Genomic DNA, 23,482 nt, shown 5'->3' with positions numbered 1-23,482 from the left:
ATATGAATGAAAACATGAAGTATAGGAAAGCATCTCCTCTATTTCAACATTAGAGTAAATCTTTGAGTGTATCTTAGGACTTTTTCATTATTTCCTACTTTGAGAAAAACAAATAAGAGTTATAACTTTGCTTTTGAAGTTTATTCAAGTTGTAAATTGACTCACTCTGGTCTGGTTGTGTGATATGGTCTCACGGTTACCATACATATGCCGGCACTATGCTAGGTCCTATTCTAATAAGAAAAGCTATTTGTCTCTTGAAGATATGAACTTTCCTTGTGCGCACATGTGTGAGGAGCCACACCGCCCTCACACAGTTTGGTTACTCTAAAATGTATCCATTAATATTGGCAAAATAACTGCAGTTAATGGATTAATGGTATATTCAAAGTTTCTGGTGTCTTCCTGCTTCCCATCCATTTGAAAACTGGCAAAAATTGATGTAATCCAAGCTGTTTTATAACAAAGCAATTTTGCATTAGGGCTTTAATATTTTGAACCCATAAAATAAGTCTGAGTTTAAATATTTTGAGCCCATAAAATAAATCTGAATTTATATATCAGTCTTAACTTACTAATTTTTGATCCTTAACAAATTATTTAACCTCTCAGGTGCTTTGGTTTCTAGATAGATACATGAATACATAGATAGCTATCAGAAGGATTACAAATCTTATGTAAAGTGATTGGCACAGTAGAAACTGCACAGTTAATGTTTGTTAAATCTTTATCTTGAAATAACAAAAACTAACATTAATTACTTATTTTTCTAGGGTGTGTCTACCATACCCACAGTTTTTCCAATATTGATGCCATTCTATATAAGGTCTCTTATAGCTTAACATTTCTAATTCTCCAAAGCAAAATCCAATGTTAACTTACTATATTTTATTCCCAAAATGTTGATCTTTCCTGGGATTTGAGTCATAGCTTATTTTATGGGCCTTTAAATTTTATAAAGTACTTAATGACATATGGGCAAAAAATAAGACCCCTATAAATTCCTGTGTCTCCAAATTCCTTTTCAGATTCTCTTCTTATAAATAAGGAAAATTGGCAGGTTTCAATCCATAATGGAAAACAAAACTAAAATACCTCACATAGCTTCATCTTTTAAATCTGTATATTTTTATCTTCCATCAAGATAAATAAAAAGTTATTTTGGACAACAGAATCCAGATGATGCCTGAGAAAGGCCTAAAATTCTATTCATGAGCATATTTGGGGAAAAGCTCCTATAGAATTAATTTATAGACGGAGATGCCTATCATTTCCAATTCTACATAATAAAATAAGACTAAGTTTATTTGAAACAGGTTTGCCTTTAGGTTCCAAAAATCTTATGGCCAACAGCACAGAAAAATAATGAAACCAAATGCTGTTCTTTGAAAAGATCAATAGATTGTTAAACTTCTAGCCAGACTGGTCAAAGAAAGACACAGAATACCAGTATTAGAAATGAGAAAGATGACATCACTACAGATTCTACAGATATTAAAAGGACCGTAAGAGAATATTATGAAGTTTTGCACCAATAAAATCAACAATTTAGATGACATGGACAAATTCCTTGGAAGACACAACCTACCACACTCACTCAGGAAGAAATACATAATTTGAATAAGCCCATGTCTATTAAGGAAATTGATATTGTAGCTAAAATCTTTCCACACTGAAAACTTCAGACCCAGGTGGTTCCACTGGTTAATTCTACCAAGTATTTAAGGAAGAAAGAATAGCAGTTCTATATAAAGTCTTCCAGCAAATTGAAGCAAAGGGAATACTTCTCAAAAAAAAAAAAAAAAAAAGGGAATACTTCTCACCTCAGGCTATGAGACCAGCGTTACCTTGGCCTGACAAAGACAACAAAAGAACACTATAGACCAGTATCTATTCTGATCAATATTCAAATTTTCTAAACAAAATTTTAGCAAATCAAATCCAACAATATATTTAAGAGATAATATACCATGGTCAAGTGGCATTTATCCCAGGAATGCACAGTTGGTTTCACATTCAAAATCAATCAAAATAATTCACCATATTAAGAAACTAAAAAAGAAAAATCATAAGGTCATCCCAAGAGATGCAAAAAAGCATTTGAGGAAATATAATATCCATTCCTTGTAAAAACATTCAGGAAACTAGGAATAGAAGGGAACTGGCTCAAACTCTAGATAGTATCTGTTTTTTAAGAACCTACAGCTGAGGGGGATCCCTTGGTGGCTCAGCAGTTTAGCTCCTGCCTTCAGCCCAGGGCATGATCCTGGAGTCCCAGGATCAAGTCCCACATTGGGCTCCCTGATGGAGCTTGCTTCTCCCTCTGCCTGTGTCTCTGCCTCTCATTCTCTCTCTCTCTCTTTCTCTCTGTCTTTCATGAATAAATAAATAAAAATCTTAAAAAAAAAAAAAAAAAAAAAAACCGGGATCCCTGGGTGGCGCAGCGGTTTAGCGCCTGCCTTTGGCCCGGGGCGTGATCCTGGAGACCCAGGATCGAATCCCACGTCCAGCTCCCGGTGCATGGAGCCTGCTTCTCCCTCTGCCTATGTCTCTGCCTCTCTCTCTCTCTCTATCATAAATAAATAAAAACTTAAAAAAAAAAAAAAACCTACAGCTGACATCATCATAATAGTGAAAGACAAAATACTTTTCCCCTATGATCAGAAACAAGATGTGGATGTTTGCTTCACCACTTCTATTCAACATTGTACTAAATAAAGATCCTACCCATGCAGCAAGGCAAGAAAATAATAATATAGACATCCACATAGGAAGTGAAATTTTGTTTATTCATACACAACATGGTTGTCTATGGACTCTACAAAAAACTACTTGAATAAGTGGATTTAGCAAAGCTACAGAATACATGATCAATATACAAAAATTACTAGTACTTCCACATACTGGCAATGAAATATTTGAAAATTAAAATGTAAAGATTATTATCTTTACAATAGTATCAAAAAACATGGGTGGAATCTAACAAAATATGTTAAAGGCCTAGACATTGAAAAGTACAAAACATTACTGAGTGAAATTAAAGGCCTAAATAAATCAAGAAATACCTCTTGTTTATGGGTCAGAAGGCTCAATATTGTTGAAATATCAGTATCCACAAATTGATCTAAAGAGTCAGTACAGCCACAATCAAATGCCCAGGTGGCTATTTTGTAGAAATTGGCAAGCTCATTCTAAAATCCATATGTAGGGATGCCTGGTGGCTCAGTGGTTGAGCATCTGCCTTCAGCTCAGGGCATAATCCCAGGGTCCCAGGATTAAGTCCCACATCGGGCTCCCTGCAAGGAGTCTGCTTCTCCATCTGCCTATGTTTCTGCCTTTTTTCTGTGTGTCTCTCATGAATAAATAAGTACATAAAATCCATATGGAAATGCAAAGAATTTAGAATAGCCAAAACAACCTTGAAAAAGAACTAGCACTATCTAATTTTATTATAAAACTACAGTAATCCAGATTGTGTGATAATTGGTGTAAAGATAGGTCAGTGAAACAGAATAGAGTCCAGAAATAGTCCCACACTATATGTGATATATAGAAAACTGACTTTTCAATGAAGGTACAAAAGACATTGGTAGAGAAAGGATAGTCTTTTCAACAAATAGTGCCAGACAATTGGATTTTTAGGTCCAAAAACAAATTAAAAAAAAAAAAAACTTTGATCCAAACCTAGCACCAATATAAAATTTAATTCAGAAGGGATCATAGACCTAAATCTAAGACCTAATATTATACAACATCTGGATGAAAACATAGGAAGAAATTTTTGTGACCTTGGGTTAGGCAAGGGTATCTTACATTCAATACCAAAAGCATTATTTATAAAAGAACAAATTCATAAATTAGACCTTGTCAAAATTTAAAACTTTTGTTCTTCAAAAATCACTATTAATAAAATTAAAAGACAAATCATATGTCTGCTTAAAGAACTTGTATTCAGAATAACTCAAGATTCTTGGGGCACCTGGATGGCTCAGTTGGTTAAGCATCTGCCTTTGGCTAAGATCATGATCTCAGGGTCCTAGGAGCAAGCCTAGTGTCAGGCTCCCTACTCAGCAAGGAGTCTGCTTCCCACTCTCTCCCTCTGTCCCTCCTCCATCACTCCTATCACCTCCGCTCATGTCCTCACACTCTTCCTTCTAAATAAATTAATTAAATTGTTTTAAAAATTCTTAAAACTCAGTAATAAAACAACCAACCTATTTTTTTAAGATTTTATTTATTTATTCATAAGAGACACATAGAGTCAGAGATAGGCAGACAGAGAAGCAGGCTCCCAGCGTGGAGCCCAATGCGGGACTTGATCCCAGAACCCAGGATCATGACCTGAGCCAAAGGCAAACACTCAACCACTGAGCCACCCAGGTGCCTGAACCTGTTTTTTTATGGGCAAAATATTTGTACTGACTTTACCAAAGATGTACAGATGGCAAATAAGCACCTGAAAGGATACTTGACATCATTTGTCATTAGGAAATGCAAATTAAAATCACAGTGAGAGACCACTACATGCCTATTTTAATGAGCAAAATATTTTCAACTGATGACCCCAAGTATAGATGAGACATGGAAGAACCAGAACTATCTAACACTGCTGGTAGGAATACAAGATTGTACCACTATTTGGGGAAATGGTTTGGCCATTTTTTTTAAAGTTAAATATACCTACCTACCATACGATTCCTCATTCCATTTCTAGGCCATTATGCAAGAGAAATGAAAGCTTTTGCCCATACAAAGACTTGTATATAACTCTTCATAGCAGTTTTATATGTAATAACCAGAAACCCAGAAGCAACTCAATGTCCATTCACAGCTATAAATAAACAAATTGTGGTATATCCATACAATGAAATACTACCTAGCTGTAGAAAGAAATTACTGATAACCCAACAACATGCTTGCATCTCAAAGAGTTATGCTCGATGAAAGAAGGCATACAAAAAAAAGAATATATACTTATGATTCCATTTATATAAAGTTCTAGTAAATGCAAATTAATCTATAGTGACAAAAAGCAAATCAGTGTTTGCTTAAGAGAAGGGTACAGAAAGAGGCAGGCAAAGGGTGCACAATGAAACATTTAGGAGTTATAAATATGTTCATTATCTTAATTATGAATTAAGGTTTCAGAGTTTTGTACATATGTCAAAATGTATCAAATTATGCCCTTTACGTGCAGCTTTTGTATGTCAATTATACCTCATTAAAGCTGTTAAGAAAGAAAAAAATCTTATGGCTAATACACCTCTAAACTCTCACTTATTGCCCATATCTTAAGTCCTTGGAGAAAGTCTCTTGGCTTTCTGTTAAAACAATAGGGCATTTGGGTAGCTCAGTCAGTTAAGCCTCCTACTCTTGGTTTCAGCTCAGGTCATGATCTCAGCATCCTGGGATCGAGCCCCACATCAGGCCCACATCAGGCCACATTGGGCTTTGAGTTCATGCAGAGTCCACTTCACTGCCTCTCTCTCCCATTTCCTCTACTCACTGCCACTCACACGCGCCAACACGCACTCTCTCTCTCTCTAAAATAAATCTTTTTAAAAATTAAAACTTAAAAAATTTTTAAAATAGAAATTAAATAAAGGATGAAACAATACTTAGAAGAAGAAGGAAGCATGTAGATTGTGCTTTTTGGAAACCACTGTGGTACTTTACAACAGAAGAATCTAGGTGTCCCATTGACAAGGAGGAAAAAAGCCAGTGAACTAGACAAACTGAGTCCCTGGGAGATAGGACTAAATGGAGAAAGTATAATTTTTCTTTTTTACTGGAAATCTAAGTACCAGATTTTGTTGGGCAAATACAATCCGGTCTTCATTTCTCATTATGACAAAAAGACATTTCAAAAAACAGAATTGAGAGCCCAGAAATAAACCCACACATATATGGACAATTAATTTACAACAAAGGAGCCAAGAACATAAAATGGAGAAAGGGTAGTCTTCAACAAATAGGAAAACTGGACAATTACGTGCAAAGAATGAAACTAGACTTCTGTCATATACCATACACAAAAATTAAATCAAAATGGATTAAAGACTAGAATGTAAGACCTGAGACTATAAAATTCCTAGAAGACTCCAAAGACAAGGGAAGCAAAAACAAAAATAAATGGGACTACATCAAACCAAAAAGCTTCTGCACAGGGATCCCTGGGTGGCGCAGCGGTTTAGCGCCTGCCTTTGGCCCAGGGCACGATCCTGGAGACCCGGGATCGAATCCCACATCGGGCTCCCGGTGCATGGAGCCTGCTCCTCCCTCTGCCTGTGTCTCTGCCTCTCTCTCTCTCTCTCTCTCTGTGTGTGACTATCACAAATAAATTTAAAAATTTTTTAAAAATTAAAAAAAAACAAAAAGCTTCTGCACAGTGAAGGAAACCTCAAAATGAAAGAGCAACCTACTGAATGGGAGATATTTGTTAATCGTCTATCTGACAAGGGGTTCATATCCACAATATATAAAGAACTCCTACAACTCAGTGATTTAAAAAAAAAATTAAAAATGGCAGAGGATCTAAATAGATACTTCCCCCTGTTTCTTAATATCAGATTCCAGATGTGGTTATCCAGATATTATTAATCAATCCAGCATTCAGGTCAGTGTGATTTTTTTTTTTTTTCCCCATGGAAGAAATCTTTACATGCTTGTTTCTTAAACTGTGGCTAAAGAGTTTGGTTTTATTTTTAAGATTTGTTTATTTATTTATTCATGAGAGAGAGAGGCAAAGACACAGGCAGAGGGAAGAGCAGGTTCCCTGCAGGGAGCCCAATGTGGGACTTGAACCCAGGACCCCAGGATCACGCCCCGAGCTGAAGGCAGACACTCAACCACTGAGCCACCCAGACGCCCCACTAGAGTTTTTTTAAAAAATTGTTCAATATCTTCTTTTCTACTTCGAATAGACCTAATAACCCTAGTTTGGGGGTATATTGGTCTTTAACCTCAAGCAGTTAGTGACTACACGTGCCCTGTGGCACACAGACACACCCCCAGTGTCCCAAGCATTGACACTGTGATGCTATCTAAGCACCAATTCCAGTTCAAGCAGGGTGAGTGCCAGGGGCCTTGAGAAGTGTCTAACCTTTCTAACATAATTGTAGGGTCCAGGATTTGTGGTGAGGCTAGTCACTCAATACAGTGGGCTGTGGAAGTATTTTTCCACTTGGAAAGGAGTTTTGCTTCTAGTCCTAGCATATGATCTCCCTGAAATGCTTGTAAGTTCAATTTAAGGTCATTTCCATTATCATTTTCATTCTACTTTACCTCATAAGTGGGTCTTCAAAATTACATTCTTAAGCATATTAAGTATCAGAATAATCAAGGAAAGATACAGACATGTATGGAGCAGTAGTTTCTATGGAGAATAGTCATTGGGAGAACTGTTTTGTCATTTAGAGCTTTGTTTAATAAAAGTTTTTTTTTTTTAAGTTTTTAGAACCTATTATGGACTAAGTCTGTAGAAATAACCCTGAACTCTTCTTTCCCTGTGACTAGCAAGGTTTATTCCAGCATCTGTTGGGGCAAAGTTGTTCTTGGAGCTCACTCTCCTTGAGTACATTGCAGATTCCTCCTTCCTGAGACACTCCGATGGAAGGGAACCAAGTTCCATCCTGGGCCTGTCTCCTTCTTCTGCCCTACCACCCACAATCTGAGTCACCCCCTCTCTATCATGTGCACACTGGCTATTGGGGTGATGCTATTGATTTTGAACCAGGAGCTCAGACTAGAGAGCTTGCAGTTTTAAAACCTTGGAAGAGGGCACACTACCTAGCTATTCAGAGCCATGTCACAGTTGTCCCATAGAAAGCTCTCCTGTCTTATGGAGACTTGATGCAACAGGAAGTGGCTAAGATCAGGGAAGCAGCTCTACAATATACAAGCCCATTGAATGGGAGTCACATTCTATTTCAATATCTTTTTCCTAAAATCCACTTTATATTACTTTAGTTCATTTAAAAAGCCAATAAGAAAATGTTATGGGGGGGGGAAACTTTAATCACAGAAAACTAAGTTTCTAACCAGATGATAAACTTTGATAAACCAGTGATATCCAAATCATGACTTTAAATTCTCACTGATTTGTTAGGCTGTAACATCAACATATTACACACATACCTGCTCACTTTGGCTGACCAAATGTTGATCTACATTGCCACATTAAACACGGAAAGAAAAACTGGCTTCTAGACAGCCTGCCTAACGTGTTCATTTGAAATAGCTTTTAAGCAAGTATAATTATGATTGGAACTCCTCTCAACCAAATAAAATTCTCTAATGGTCATGAAAGATTGGGCAATATAGAGGTGAGATTGTTAGGTAGATTGGAGTCTCCCAAGGTTATCGGCCTACCTTTTTCCAACATTAGATGGTTCCATGGAGTCTGCATACAGCTTGTCTAAGGTATGCTATAGCTCAGTAACCATTTCAAGCTTTGCCTTTCCATCCCTCCCATATCATGCCTTCATCCTTATTCCTATGTCCATTGACCTCACTGCCTAACTTAATGATGACAAATTAGGTTGAAAGGCATAAGCTCCTTCCCTTTCCCTTGGCACTTGAACATATCTTTCTTCTAATCTACTCTTTTATCCTTCCTCATTTCCAAAGCTGCGCCTTGTATCTGGACCCTTAGCCTCACTCATTCTTGCTTTCCTGAGGCCTTGCTTATCTTAGTTATCAGCTCTTTTGCACAATTTATTCTTTCTCTGTTGACTTCTCCTGCATTGTCTTCAGACAGGCACATATTTCTTTTGTCCAGAAAAGATCTCTTGGGGGATCCCTAGGTGGCTCAGCGGTTTAGCACCTGCCTTTGGCCCAGGGCGCGATCCTGGAGTCCCGGGATCGAGTCCCGCATCGGGCGCCCAGCATGGAGCCTGCTTCTCCCTCTGCCTGTGTCTCTGCCTCTCTCTGTCTCTCTGTGTGTAAAATAAATAAATAAATAAATAAATAAATAAATAAATAAATAAATAAATAAATCTTAAAAAAAAAAAGAAAAGATCTCTTGCTATCCCCTAAACCACCAACTCCTCTTCTCATTCCTTTCACTGCCAAACTTCTCTGTACAACTTTTCTTGCTTTACTACACACTATTATCCCACAAGTGCCTGAAAAGCAAGTTATGACTTATGGTAATTTATGTCTGTCAAGTACCTAGCACAATATAAAGCAGTGAATGAGTCACAGACCTTGAGTTCAAATTTGGTCTCACTGGTTACTGTCAAATAACCTTAGGAAATTACTTAATCTTATTCATCCTTAGCTTCTTTGTTTCTAAAGGAAGGGGGCATGGGAATAATAATGCTAATCTTCAGAGGATCTAAATAGGCATTTTTCCAAAGAAGACATACAGCCAGCCAATAATTATTATGAAAAGGTGATCAACATCACTAATATCAGGGAAATGTAAAATCAAAACCACAATGAGGTATCACCACACATCTATTAGGATGGCTAGTATCATGAAGGTAAGAAGTAACAAGTGTTGGTAAGATGTAGAGAAAAAGGAGCCCTTGTGCATAGTTGGTGGAACTGTAGATTGATGAAGCCACTGTGGAAAAGTAGTTCCTCAAAAAATTAAAAATAAAGTGACCTTATAATCCAGCAAACACACTTCTGGGTGTTTATCCAAGGAAGTGAATTTGGTATCTCACAGAGATAGCTGTACTCCTATATTCACTGCAGCATTATTCACACTAGCCAACATATGGAAACAATCTAAGTGTCCATCTACAGATGAATGGACAAAGAAAATGTTATATATGTAAACAATAGAATATAATTGAGCCATGAGGAAAAAAAAAGGAAATCTTGCCATTTGCAACAACGTAGCTGGGACTTGAGGGTATTATGCTAAGTGAAATAATTCAGAGAAGAATAAATTCAGTATGATCTCATTTATATGTGGAATCTAAAAAAGCCAAACTCATAGAAAGAGTAGAATGGTGGTTGCCAGAGGCTGGAGGTTGGATGTAGAGATACTGGTCAACGGGTACAAACTTCCAGTTATAAGAGAAATAAGTTCTGGGTATCCAATGTACAGCATGATGACTATACTTAACAATACTGTATTATATACTTGAAAGTTGCTAAGAGACTAGATCTTAAATGTTCTCACTAAGAAAGAAACTAATTATGTGAGGTGACAGAGGTATTAACTCATCCTGTTATAGTCATAATTTCATAATAGTAAGTGTATCAAATCATCACATTGTATACCTTAAATTTACCATGTTACATGTCAGTCGTATCTCAATAAAGCCAGAAAAGTATATCTTGCAATATTGTTATGGAGATTAAATGAAATTATTTTATAAAAAACTCCTAGCATGGTGTCTGGCTTATAGTAGGTACTCAAAAAGGCTGGTTCCCTTCCCACGGTAGGGAACTCATGGTAGGGATTCAGTTGATTGAATGACCAAATGGTCTCCTGCATATTTCAGGTCACCATTCAGTGGCATGGTATCCAATTTTGTTAAGTTTGATTCTTACTCTTTTCTTTGCCTTGTCTGTTTCAGGTTCACAACCAATATCCAACTGAGTTTGAATTCAATCTGTATTACTTAAAGTTTTTGGCTTTCCATTATGTGTCTAATCGCTTTAAAACATTTCTTCTGGATTCAGACTATGAAAGATTAGAGCATGGTATGTGTTTGCATTCCCTTGTTCCATCTTTTGTTAGTCTTGTGTGTTTTCAATTAAAAACTCTAATATACTACCCCCAAGTGTGGCAAAGCCAATTTAGGGTTTTACCCTGAAATATAAAAGTAGAACAGATATAAATGTGTGCCCAGATTTTCAGATTATGTGCTGTGCTAACTCTTAGGGACTACAAATGGTCATCCCTGTAGCACCTTTGAAAGGTAAAATCTGCTTACTACGTTAACATCTCTAACCACCATACCACCATACATCTCATACCACCATAACAGTGGTATCGCTGTTAGAAGAGAAACATTTGACTTAGTTTTTCCATCCCTGATACACTCTGGTAGGAAAGGTGCCTGCCCTTGGAGGCAGTTCGAGTAGCAGGAAAGGCCATGGGCTCTGGAGCAAGTAGCCTAGAGTTCAATTCCAGCATTCCCAGTACCAGCTGAGTACTTTGGACAAGTTAGGTGCCTCTCTGACTTTCTTCAGTGTCCTCATCTTTAAAATAAGGACAATAATAGCACCTATCCCTGTGGGCCATGATGATCACATTAGGAAATACTTGTAAATTTCTTAGCACAGTGTATAGCTTATAATAATCAGTCATTGAATTTTAGACGTCTCCATCATTATTATGATTTTTAACAGCAGTAATACTTGTAAAGAGTAGATTTTGAAAGGGGCTGACTTTCAAAGCCCCTTTCAGCCCCTGTGAAAACTTTCCCCACAGGGATTTTACATTTTTTTATTTTGTTTTTGTTATAGGGAAAAGGGAAGGGAGGATACACAGGATCTTATTAAGGCAGTAAAGAAAAAAAAATCAGCTATTTTCAATATATGTATCTGGATATTCATAAAGAGGACTCTTCTAGTGACTGAAAATATTTACTGATGTTCTCAGCTTAAAATATGAAATTAGGAAATGTTGCTTTCCAGTGCATACTATTAAACTGTCTAGTATGATATTTCATACTTTCGGTAAAGGAGACAGCACTGGTTCTTATTTATACTTCCAGACCTTTGTCAACTCATAGAATTGTTTTTCCACACATCATAATCAGAAACTTTAATTTCAAAAAAAAAAAAAAAGAAACTTTAATTTCTTAAGCACTCTGTGTTGGGAAGACATTAAGGAGAGCTGATTGATTATATTGGACATTGGAGTCACTTGGAGAACTTTCAAAATGACTCCTATCTGGGACCCATCCTCAGAGATTCTGATTTAATTGGTCGGAGGCAAAACCTAAACACTGGGGTTTCTTAAAGCCCTTGATTTTTCTGATGTGTGGCCAGGGTTGAGAACTACTACACTGGACTCAGCAGTTAAAAGGTAGACAGGAATACTAATTAGTCTTGGGGGCCTCTTACAGGATTTTGTGCAGCCTTGGGCTTGAAACATTCTTTTCTAATAAACTAGTAAAATGCTTATTGACTTTTGACTGAGTCCTTTCATTCAAAGCAAGACAGCACTGTTAAGAGAGGCACCCTTTCTGGCCCTTTAAAGAAATATCCTCCTTCCTCACCCTTACACATCCTGTATTAAAACCAAAGTGAGCTCATGTGAGTGGCAGATTGACTGTTTGATAGGTACAAGGATAGGATCTAAAAAGCCCTGAAGCACCCCCCTCTACATTTGGCTTTTGTTAAGTCACCCAAAGATACAAACCATACCCTTCTATCATCCAAAGTCTCCATGACCATGATTTACAGTATATATAAACCACTAAACAAGATGAAACTTTAAATGGCTTCATAATGAACAGCTGACAACTGGAAAAAGAAACATAAAATTATGTTTTTAACTGAGCTTCATCATATCAACTCAAAGTCATTTCCTTTTGTCCTGAGAAATGTGTAGAATGATTCCTGGCATGGAGCTCTATGAATCTAGGTAGAGATATAGGATGTAGATTAAAGAAGGTCATGATGTACTACTAAATACTTGGGAAAGCCTTATCAGATGCTTTCTTTCCATTTGGATTTATTTTCCTATAGCTGTGAAGTTCATTCTTCTCCTTAGCTTTGCAGTTACCTCCTAAGGTTTCTGTACGTACATTGCCGTTTTGAGAGCCATAAGATATATTTCACTTTTCATCTGCTACATGCATCATAGTTTTAGGCAAACTGTTGATTTGACTTTTGTTTTAGTGATTTTTTTTTTTTAATAGGAACTTTGTTTGACGATAAAGGAGACAAGCATGCCAAAAAAGGAATTTGTATTTGGGAGTGTATTGATAGAATGCACAAGAGGAGTCCCATTTTCTTTAATTATTTATATTCACCAGTGGAACTAGAGGTACAGTAAGAAAGCATTTGTATTTCATTTCCTGAATATTTAGTGTTAAAGTTTTCCTTACTTTTAAGGATATATAAGCTGTTTAAACTTTTTATAAACATTGGACTAGGAAGCTATTTAAAATGCTAGAAGCTATTTAAAAGTTTGGTACACCATGGGCTTGAGTTATGCTGGAATGGAGAATGTCCATCATATTGACCACAAAGATTAGGAGCTGCCCCCCTCAAAAAAAAAAATCTAGAAAGGATAAGTTAAAGTCAAAGCAAGGCAACTTTCCATGGGAAGAAAGACCAAACAAAACTTGAAACCTCAACTAGTTATCTAAGCTGAAAAAAATCTAAAATACTTTAGGAAAGATTTCCTTAAATCCATTTGTACCAAAGCCATGGAAGAACCCCTACGGGAAGCAGGGATGTTTCGAGCCCAGCCCAAGAAGGATGACATGTCAGGGGCAACCATGCTCTGTGATGCACGTCTATATGAAGTGAGCTCTGGGATGGAGCAGACTGGTTGATGAGCAGTACCACCCTACTCAGGGCAAGAATGTCCCTGCACTTAGCCCCATACATTAGGACTCCACTCTGGCCTTTTTCCAGCTGTCTCCTCCTAAAGTACGGAGCACAAGAAACCAAGTGTATGTGCTTCGATACCCTTTCTATATCTAAACCATGCCCCAAAATTTCTTGCCCAAATATAAGTTACTCATGAGAGTACTTCTCCCAGTCTATCTCCCAAACCAATGCATGTGCCCCTCAGCCTCAGGGGTGTCTAAGAAGTAGCTGTTGGGCCAGGAGGAGAAAGAGTTTAGCTCTGTGGGCTGGGGTATATATACACATTCATAAAAGACCCTCAGAATATAGGACAGAACCAAGATGAGAGGAGCAGGGACTTAGGCTGAGGACTGGAACCTGGGACCAGCTTCCTCAGCGCCACCACTTTCTGGTGTAGAATTCCAAGGAGTCCGAGATACCTCATATTGAGCCTGGTCTTCTAGGCCATTAGGAAGTTCTATTTATCAAGGTAAGAGGAGAGACATCTTTTATTTAATAGTTTATCTTGGTGTAAAATATTTAAATATTTAGACATCTGGTATTTGAACATCCATTCATGCTCTTGCCCTAGACCCTGCAAATATTAGGGGCTGCCAGTAAACCTGAGCTACTTTGAGGTCAAGATGATATTTCAGAATTCTCTTTGAACAGGCCCTGAAGCCCAATGTAAATGTCTCCAGCCTCAAGAAGTGGGATTACTACATAGAGGAGACCCTTTCCACAGGGCCTTCATATGACTGGATGATGCTGACCCCCAAGCAGTTCCCTTCTGAGGACTCTGAAGTGGCTGGAGGAGCTGGGCCCCAGAGCCAAAGGAGAACAGTGTGGCCATGCTATGATGACATCAGCTGTGCTCAGCCCGATGCACTCACCAGCCTTTTCAGTGTAAGTCAGACCTATGGAGACATGCACATAGGGTGCCTGAGGCCTCAGGAACCAGGCTAAGTTAAAACTGGTTTGTAAACTTCCAGACATGGCTCTCCTCACTCTGGGCTAATGTTTTAAGTGGCACTTCAGGAGGTTGAGGAAACCAAATTTGCTCCCCAGCAGCAGCGGGGGACCAGGCTCAACTACTGGAAAAGAGTCAAAAAAAGTAAGTTTTCCGGCATTATGAGGAAGCAATCAAACAAATGGAGCAATTTGCAGCTTCCCAGCTGTTTTAGCTGCCCAGCAGCCTGAGTCAGGCCTGGGTTATGGCTTTTGTGGGTGCTTTACTTCCTCTGGTCAGAAGTGTGGGGAGTTGATGGTCTGATGGGAATACTGCCAACCATCTTCTACAGGGAATATTCTGGAGTGAAACTATCCCAGCAGTAGTCACCCTGATGAGAGCAGCAGCCCAGGGAAAGGGTTTGAGCCCTGAAAGGGGCCAAACAGTTCCTGAAGAGTCTTTGTCCAGCCTTCTGACTGAGAGGAGTGTGCATGCTGCAGTGAAGGCACTGTCACAGAGGCAGCTGCTCTGATCTCCAGCTTCCCTCTCTGAAGGAAATTCCATTCCTTGGGCATTTCTTGGTTCATCCTTTCCACACTGGTTTTAAATCATCAGAGTTGGGGGTTCCTCTGTCAAGGACAGACCTTACCTCAGCTATTAGGGTTTGGACACCAGCCCAGTGCTTGACCTTTTGCTGTGGCCATTAGATTTCCTGTGGGCTGGCCAAAGGTGAAGGTGTTTGGGATACATATTTGATCTCTTTATTTGAGCTATTGTATACAAAAGGGCCTGATTACAGAGCCTAATAAATCACCTTTGCCACAGTGCATCACACCAGCTAGAGGCTCCCACCACTGTTCTTGGCTTAGGAGACCTCTGAGGCCACCGACTTTAGCTGCCTTCTGGCCATGTTGTTCACCAGGCCCAGTAGAGGCTCTGGGACACATTCTGATTTCTGTGAAATACTTAATGTCAGAAAACTCCTTTTAATTACTTCACAGGAAATTGAAAGATTGGAGCATAAATTGAACCAAACCCCTGAGAAGTGGCAGCAGCTATGGGAAAGAGTAACCATGGACCTTAAGGAGGAGTCCAGAGCAGACCGTGTGAGTTGATAAAATCCTTTGAGGAGCTACTTCTGAGCTTTTTGAGGGTGCTGGGTCAGGTAACCCAGGTGGGTTTTTGGCCAAAGGGAGGGGTGGAAAGGCCATACCCTGGAGGTCCAGGGCAAAAAGTTCCAAATGACTGAATACTTTCTGAGTGTCTCACTTTACCGCAGTGACATAATACTTGTGTTTCAGAGCCCCGCATCCAGGGAAGATTACTGGGTTCTTTTCTATCTGTGCCTCTGTGGTTTCAGCTGATTTTCTGCCACATGAACAGGGAAGGAAACACTAGGACCATCTTTCCTTCAGAGAAATAACCAGAGAAAAGAAAATACATTTAAAAGACAAATTATGCTACTTTCTGTTGCTCACATCCCCCTTTTCTGTTTCTGAACTAAGAAACATTTATCATAACAATATTTTAAAAACACACACTCTGTTTTCTGTTTTTCATACCCTCTCTTATGTTTTTATCTTAAACTTTTATCAGGCATGTAATATGTGCAAGAAGCCATGCTGAGCACCACCCACACTTTAACATCTTATGTAACCTATAGTGAGGGGGTGATGTCCCTTCCCACGTGTGAGGGCTCAGACACAGAGATCACACACCTAGTACTTGGTACAGCCACCATCAAATCCACATCATACTGGCTCCAGATGCAACAGAAGGGAAGTCAGGACAGATGTAAGTGTTCTGAAGAAGATTTCAGAAAGGGGAGGTCACCAAGGTCCGATGTCACAGAGGTACAAGGAGAGTATTTATTCTTTTAAAGAAGACAGTACACAGATAATTATAAACAGAGGATAAAAATCACCTATAATTGATAGCCTAGGGACACGTGGGTGGCTCAGTGGTTGAGCATCTGCCTTTGGCTTGGGTCATGAACCTGGGGTCCTGGGATTGAGTCCTGCATCAGGTTCCCTGCAGGGTACCTGCTTCTCCCTCTGCCTATATCTCTGCCTCTCTTCCTGTGTCTCTCATGAATAAATAAAAACCTTTTTTAAAAAAATTGATAGCCTAGGAACAAACCACAAGCTGTCAAACTTGTATCATTCTAAATAGACATATAAAATGGATTTACTATACATACTATTTTAAAACCTTCTTTCTTTTTTATTTAATATGAGGTATACATGAGCTTGCATTTATCACTCACTATAGTCAGCACAGCAGTTTTAATGGCTGTCTAGAATTCCATTATATGGAAATCCCATTTTTTTAACCAGTCCCCTAATGATAGACATTTAGGTTGTTTGTGGTTTTTTACTATTATAAAGAACTTGAGAATACACATCTTTGTACATATATTTTATTTATTGCTCCAGTTTTCTTCTTGAGATAAATTTTTAGAAATGAAATTCTTGCATGAGTTGCTCAATAAAATCTTTATAAAGCTTTCCTAACTTTTTTTAACTTAAAATACAAATTTGGGATCCCTGGGTGGCGCAGCGGTTTGGCGCCTGCCTTTGGCCCAGGGCGCGATCCTGGAGACCCGGGATCGAGTCCCACGTCGGGCTCCCGGTGCTTGGAGCCTGCTTCTCCCTCTGCCTGTGTCTCTGCCTCTCTCTCTCTCTCTCCCCGTGTGACTATCATGAATAAATAAATTAAAAAAATAAAAAATAAAAAATAAAATACAAATTTATTATCTTACAGTTTAGGAGGGTTTTATTTTTTTTTATCAAAGTATAGTTCTTTTTCAGCCACAGAGACACCCTTCAGGCTCCCCAGGAATTGTGTCTACCAACCTCCCCTCCTGTCAGAAGAGGTCTCTGCTGCACCTCCCAGACAGCAGTGCAGGGCAGGAGCACAGTACTAGCGTCTCTCCGTCCAATGGTGTGGACCGAAGAGCAGCCACGCTGTACAGCCAGTATGCGTCCAAGAATGATGAGAACAGGTGGGTGTGCCAAGCCCTGCCCAAGGCTGAACCACCTGCCCTGCAATAAGCTGGCCAGTGTAAGACAGCCTTCTGTGAAATTAAAATTGATTTGCCTTCATTTTTTCTTTGTTTCTATTGTAAATGTGTCAGATGGCTCTTTGAAGAGAAAAAATCAAAATTACAACTAAAATAATGTCAAGAGGTTATAACAATTTTTGGTTAAGTCCTGGTTATTATTATTTCATTTCTGTCAGATGATTTGAGGGAGTGCTAGCCAGCACTTTCTCAGTGGTGGACATCAGAAGTTCAGTTCAGGGCAGCCCCGGTGGTGCAGTGGTTTAGTGCCGCCTGCAGCCCAGGGTGTGATCCTGGAGACCGGGGATCAAGTCCCACATCGACTCCCTGCATGGAGCCTGCTTCTTCCTCTGCCTGTGTCTCTGCCTCTCTCTCTCTCTCTCTGTCTCTCATGAATAAATAAATAAAATCTTTAAAAAAAAAAAAAAAAAAAAGAAGTTCAGTTCATGTTAGCTTAAGCAAAAGGGAATTCACTCACATAGACAGGGAAGGCCAGGGATGTACCAGTTTCTCACATAGTTATCTTCAGGCTTCTGTTCATTTGCTGGCTCTGCTTTCCTATAGGGGTTGCATTCCCAACATGGCACAAAAGATGGCTACGGTGACCTCCAAACCTCACAAGTTTAGTAATTCTAGCAGAAAAAGGCAGAGTTTCTCCTAAAGTTCTAATAGAAAGATTCTGGAGAGAATTCTGGCTTTTTTTGGACCATCTGAGGGAAAGAGAGCCTTGACAAACAAAAACAACAGACATCCCCATTCACAGCACTTTTTAAATGAAAAACCCAAATTAACTGCCCTGTCATCATTTCTTCTAGGTCCTTCGAGGGAACGCTTTACAAAAGAGGGGCTCTGCTGAAAGGTTGGAAGCCCCGTTGGTTTGTGTTGGATGTAACAAAGCATCAGGTAATACTGTCAAAGCCTTCAGAAATCAACTTCTCTCTAGGCTAGACTGCAGCCTCACTCTACCTTGGAACTGACCAGTCACCCTGGAACCAGAGGAGTACACATTTGGATTCTAAAAGCATTCATCTCTAAAATGGAGTCTACTGAGAAGCACTTGGGTGGCTCAGTCAGTTAAAGATCCAACTCTTGATCTTAGCTCAAGTCTTGGTCTCAGAGTTGTGAGTTCAAGCCCCACACTGAGTTCCACACTGGACATGGGGCCTATTTAAAAAAAAAAAAAAAAACTAATATATATGTATATGGGTGTGTGTGTGTGTATAGGAATCTGTTGAGAAAGATACAAACTAGTACCTCTATACAGTGTTCTGATAGGACCTGCACCTAGAAGACCATTTCCAGATAAAGATTTTAGAAGGGGACAACATTTCTTTCTCCTCAGGGCATTTCATAAAAGTTAGAGAGTCCTTGTGGAAGAGTATAGAGAATTTGTTTACAAATATGCAATGCAAACCCTTTGGGGGATTATACTTCAACATAACAATGTCTCTGAAATCATAGAGAATACGCTGTGGAGACAAGTTCCATTAAACCACTAAATATAACATAGGACAATGTCATAATTTTTCTGTAATTTATAATTACACCAAATTATACTTGGATTCTTACCAATCTTTTGGATATCTTTAACATGAAAGGTATACAGTTCTTCCATTTAGACCTGTTTACACCATGCATGACTGGAGAGACAGAAAAGTCTGAGGCCAGAACCACAGTGACAGAGGCACCAGACACTTTCCTACTGTGTAAGTTAGAGAGTAAAATCCAGGCTTATTTAGTTAGAGAATGATATCCAGTCCTGGCACATAATAACCACTCAGTCAAATGTTGAGCTATTTATTGTAGTTTTCAAAAATCACTTTATATCTGCATGCTGTTTGACAACTTGTATTTTTATATATATCTTGAACATATTTTCCTACCAGTTTATAAAGATCTTCCTTGTCATTTTTGAAAAGTTTACATAGTATTCCATATTATTGATATAATTAACCAACCATCATATAATTAATGAATGCCCCATTGAAAGAAGATACATCTTTTCAGTTTTTAGCCGATAAAAATAGTGCTGGAGGAAACTTCTTTATGTATGTCTCTGCATGCTTGTGGGAATGCATCTGTAGAGGTGAGATGTATCAATAGGCAAAAACATTTTAAATTTTGGTTGCAATTGCCAGATTGTAATCCAAAAGGTTTCTAACAAATTATATTCCCCACTAACAATGAGAATACCTAGTGCCTTACATTCAGCCCGAGTATTATCGGCCATTTTTAATATATCTCAATCTAAGTGAAAAGTGAAATCTTACTGATTTAATCACCTTTCTTTCATCAGTGAGGTTGCTCACCTTTTCAGATGTTTATAGGTCATTTGCATTTTTTCTGAGACTTGCTTGTTGAGAATTTTTTACTTTTCTACTAGATTGTTTATCTTTTCCTATAGCTTTATAGGAATTCTGTTTATATTCTAAACAACCTCTTTTTTATATGTTACATTTTTTTTACAATTGTTAGTTAACATTTAAATTGATTTTTTAATATGTAATACTTCATGCATTCAAATTTCAAAAAAACATGTCTTTTTCCTCTTTCTGTCAGCCAACTAGTCCTCCTTCCTAGAAGCAAGCAGTGTTTTTATTTTCTTACTTTTTCTTTCAGGCAGGGGTTAGTATCCAAATACATTTTGAAAAGCCATGCCATTTCCCCTTTCTGTTTTTCTCTTACATCCCATCTGTATCCCTTTGGTTCCAGCTGCGATATTATGACTCAGGTGAAGACACAAGCTGTAAAGGCCACATTGATCTGGCTGAAGTAGAAATGGTCATCCCTGCTGGCCCCAGCATGGGAGCCCCAAAGCACACAAGTGACAAGGCTTTCTTTGATGTAAGTTGATCTTACTTGTCTTTTCCTGGCTCTGTCTGTATATGATTCCTTATAATCCATCCACCTCTAAGAATTATGGAACCTCAAAGCAATTAATGATGACAGCAGATCGGTTGCAGACCCCCTGGCGATGGGAACTGCTACAGAACTTGAACTCAGCGCTCCATCCCCAAACCTAACCTCTCCCAGCTGTTCAGATGTCTCAGAAAGACTGCATGTTGCTTTGCACAAAGGACTTCTTCAACGAGTGTCCAGCCACTTATGGAGGCAGATGAATTCCTTGTTAAATGTTTATTTTACTCTCCACCTACTGTCAAGAACAGATGCTACTTCCTTTTAGATCCAGTCATGCTTGACAATCCACAAAAATTGTCCTTAGTCATACGTGATGCCTATTTGCCCTAACATCTTCAGCAGATCTTAGGTGGGCCTTGGGGCATTTTATGGGTCACATGATAGAGTTCTTATCTAGTTCCCATAGCCAAGCAGAGCTTCATAAAGAGCACGGTCATACTCTAGGGCTCTGTTCTGGCTATGAAGCCATTTCCCTGAGTTTGGGCTTCCAGTGTGCCCCCAACTGAAGCCTTTAGAGAGGGAATGGAGAATGGACAGGAAAGCCAACTTCATCATGGTATGGATGAATCTCAGGCTTCCCCGAAGAGCACAGGGAGCTTCCATGGCACCTTTCCTGCATTGGTACGGTGCATGGGAGAGGCCCGAGACCCCAGCCATTCCTGACCCTCCTCCTTAGTCAAGGAAGTCCCCCCCAAGAAAATGCAAAATGAGGCTCTCCTAGCATGTCTTCTTTTTCTGGTAGTACCCTTCTAGTAACATCTGCAATAACTTTGGGGACCAAAAAAAACAAAGTGACTGTAAAGACAATGACAGTATGGTAGTGGAAGGGAGGAAAAACAGAGTTCTGGGGCAGTATGGAAAGGGGGGGTTCACTGGGATTGATTTGTACACTTGTCCAAAACCATAAAACAGGCTTGCCCTTCATCCATAGTTCTCTTCATTTGGTTTTGTAGCTCAAGACCAGCAAACGTGTGTATAACTTCTGTGCCCAGGATGGACAGAGTGCCCAGCAGTGGATGGACAGGATCCAGAGCTGTATCTCTGATGCCTGATGCCCATGTTCAGCCCAAGCAGAAGAAGAAGGACTCATGCTGTCAGATAGAACAAAGTGCATGAATCCTTGAGAAGCTGACAGCTTCCTGTTTGGTTCTAATGAGTCATCCCAGGCCTAAGATTCTCCTGCCCAGTCTTACCCAGTGCCCTCTTTGAGCAGTTGCTATGTCTGCTTAGCTTGAGTGAATGTGTCACAGAGGTCTGGTCAAGAGCCCCAAGCATTCCCTGTATCTTGCACTAGGTTGTTCTAACAGGGTCTTAGTGATTAGGGATCAGAAGAATGCTTCCTGAGCCAACTGTATCCATCCCCTAGGCAAAATGACTACCACTTACTTGACTCCTTCTTGATGAAACTAGGTCCTTTTTGTTCCCTAAGGTCATAATTTCCTTAGAGAGCTTTCTGACAAGCAAAAATCAAAACTCTCCAAGATGATCTTACATGCTGTCCAGAACAGGTTCTCCGCAGAATAGCTCCTATTCTTACTGCCTGACCTTAGAGATGCTCAGTTCTCTGGTGCTGCCAAAAGGTGCTTCCATGACCCCTGCTTGGCCACTGGGGATCACAACAAGACCTCAGTGCTCAGTGGCAGGCAAAGGGGGAGCACACAGCATTCTCCTGAAGGACAAAGATGGTCCAGGGAATGTTGCAACAATGACCAGGCCAATGCAGGAAAGTACTGCTTCCAAAACACTGAATTTTCTAGGCCAAAGGTGCCCTGAGGATCTAGGACTTTGTGTTCCTATGTATTCTTCTGCTCCCTGACAGCTTCTTACACAAAATAGCATGCACAGAGCCGAATGCACTAACTCACAAAATAAACACTTGCACTGAACTCTTAATGAAGTGAAGATGTTGGAAAGACAGAAGCCAGCTGTTCATGAGCACACCACACCTGTGACGAGTTTTGTAGACAGCAGTGACGCTGTGGCATGATCAGATACTCAAACAGCACTTCTGCACATGAACAGTAAGAACTGTTTATAGATTTTCTTTGCTATTGATAACATTGTGTTTGTTCAGCCTAAGATCTGTGGAATGCTGTTTGTTCATGGTGAACAGCAGCCGCATCTCTGCTACAGGCACCACAGCCAACTGGAGTCAGAGGTAGCTAGATCATTGTTTTGAAATGTTAATATGTTAAATACCAAACTAATATTTCAAAAGTATGTATATATGATTTCTATATCCTTGTTTTTCAGATAGCCTACTTATAATTTAATATAAAATTAACTGTTTCATGCATAAGATTTCAGTAATGAAAATAGTTCCCTTTTTAAAAAATAAAAAACCACTTTGTCTTTGTAGATTACAAATAAATCAGATTCTCAAATTTAAAATTACACACTAGGAAATAGAACTGTGTTAATATATAAGAAATTGAGGAATAATAAGAATGAAGGACTTTTCTATCATTTTCATTTTATAAATTGCCACCCGTGAAAATGATTTTTGCACATTATTTGTATTTTTTCTTTGTATATGAAATAATTTTTTGTACTTTGTAAAATATGGAGCCCATTGTACCTTCAGCTATTTGAGACTGTACACAGTGCTTCTTTTATAACTGGATTCTTTTAACTTTCATAAAGGTGTTACATGCCTTACATTCACTAACCACCTTGAATTAAATTTATTTCTTAAGAAAAAGCATCATCTTTTGCTGTGAAATAAAACTCACTGTGTAGTGCATAGTACTCAGAAGGCAACATTCAGGATTTATATAGGAGACTAAAAGTTCAAGGGTAAAATGGCCCATCCCGTGTCTTAGTTCTATTAATGCCATCACCGCCCTTTGTATAGGAAGTAACCAGACACACTGGGCATGCTGGCATGAGCTTCTGAGTTCTGGACACACTGGCTTTAAGAGTTTAAGTAAGAGACCTGAAGCTACTCTTCCCACTCTGTGCCTATAATGAGCTGTGTGAAATTGGTGAAGTCCTTTATGTCTTCTGGGTCACAGTTTTACCACCCATGGTATATGGCAATTTGTGAGAATTTTAGGCAGGAT

At 39.0% G+C, this 23,482-nt stretch overlaps 1 protein-coding gene across 2 annotated transcripts in view; it reads left to right on the top strand.

The window, feature by feature from the left end:
* Positions 1 to 23,127, top strand: part of SBF2 (SET binding factor 2) — a 454,973-nt gene extending 431,846 nt beyond the window's left edge. For both annotated transcript variants that reach the window (XM_038569025.1, XM_038569026.1), the window contains 8 exons: positions 10,536 to 10,662; positions 12,834 to 12,961; positions 14,164 to 14,397; positions 15,442 to 15,546; positions 17,251 to 17,444; positions 18,317 to 18,404; positions 20,214 to 20,345; positions 21,374 to 23,127. In XM_038569025.1, the coding sequence (XP_038424953.1) occupies positions 10,536 to 10,662; positions 12,834 to 12,961; positions 14,164 to 14,397; positions 15,442 to 15,546; positions 17,251 to 17,444; positions 18,317 to 18,404; positions 20,214 to 20,345; positions 21,374 to 21,472 (1,107 nt within the window). In that variant the 3' untranslated portion in view covers positions 21,473 to 23,127. The remainder of the gene's footprint in view (positions 1 to 10,535; positions 10,663 to 12,833; positions 12,962 to 14,163; positions 14,398 to 15,441; positions 15,547 to 17,250; positions 17,445 to 18,316; positions 18,405 to 20,213; positions 20,346 to 21,373) is intronic.
* The last annotated feature ends 355 nt before the right edge of the window (positions 23,128 to 23,482 follow it).

The sequence above is a fragment of the Canis lupus genome, chromosome 21 (assembly GCF_011100685.1).
Source record: "Canis lupus familiaris isolate Mischka breed German Shepherd chromosome 21, alternate assembly UU_Cfam_GSD_1.0, whole genome shotgun sequence".
Lineage (NCBI taxonomy): Eukaryota > Metazoa > Chordata > Mammalia > Carnivora > Canidae > Canis > Canis lupus.
Note: the sequence above shows the minus strand (reverse complement) of the source record. Positions and strands in the feature narration are given on the sequence as shown.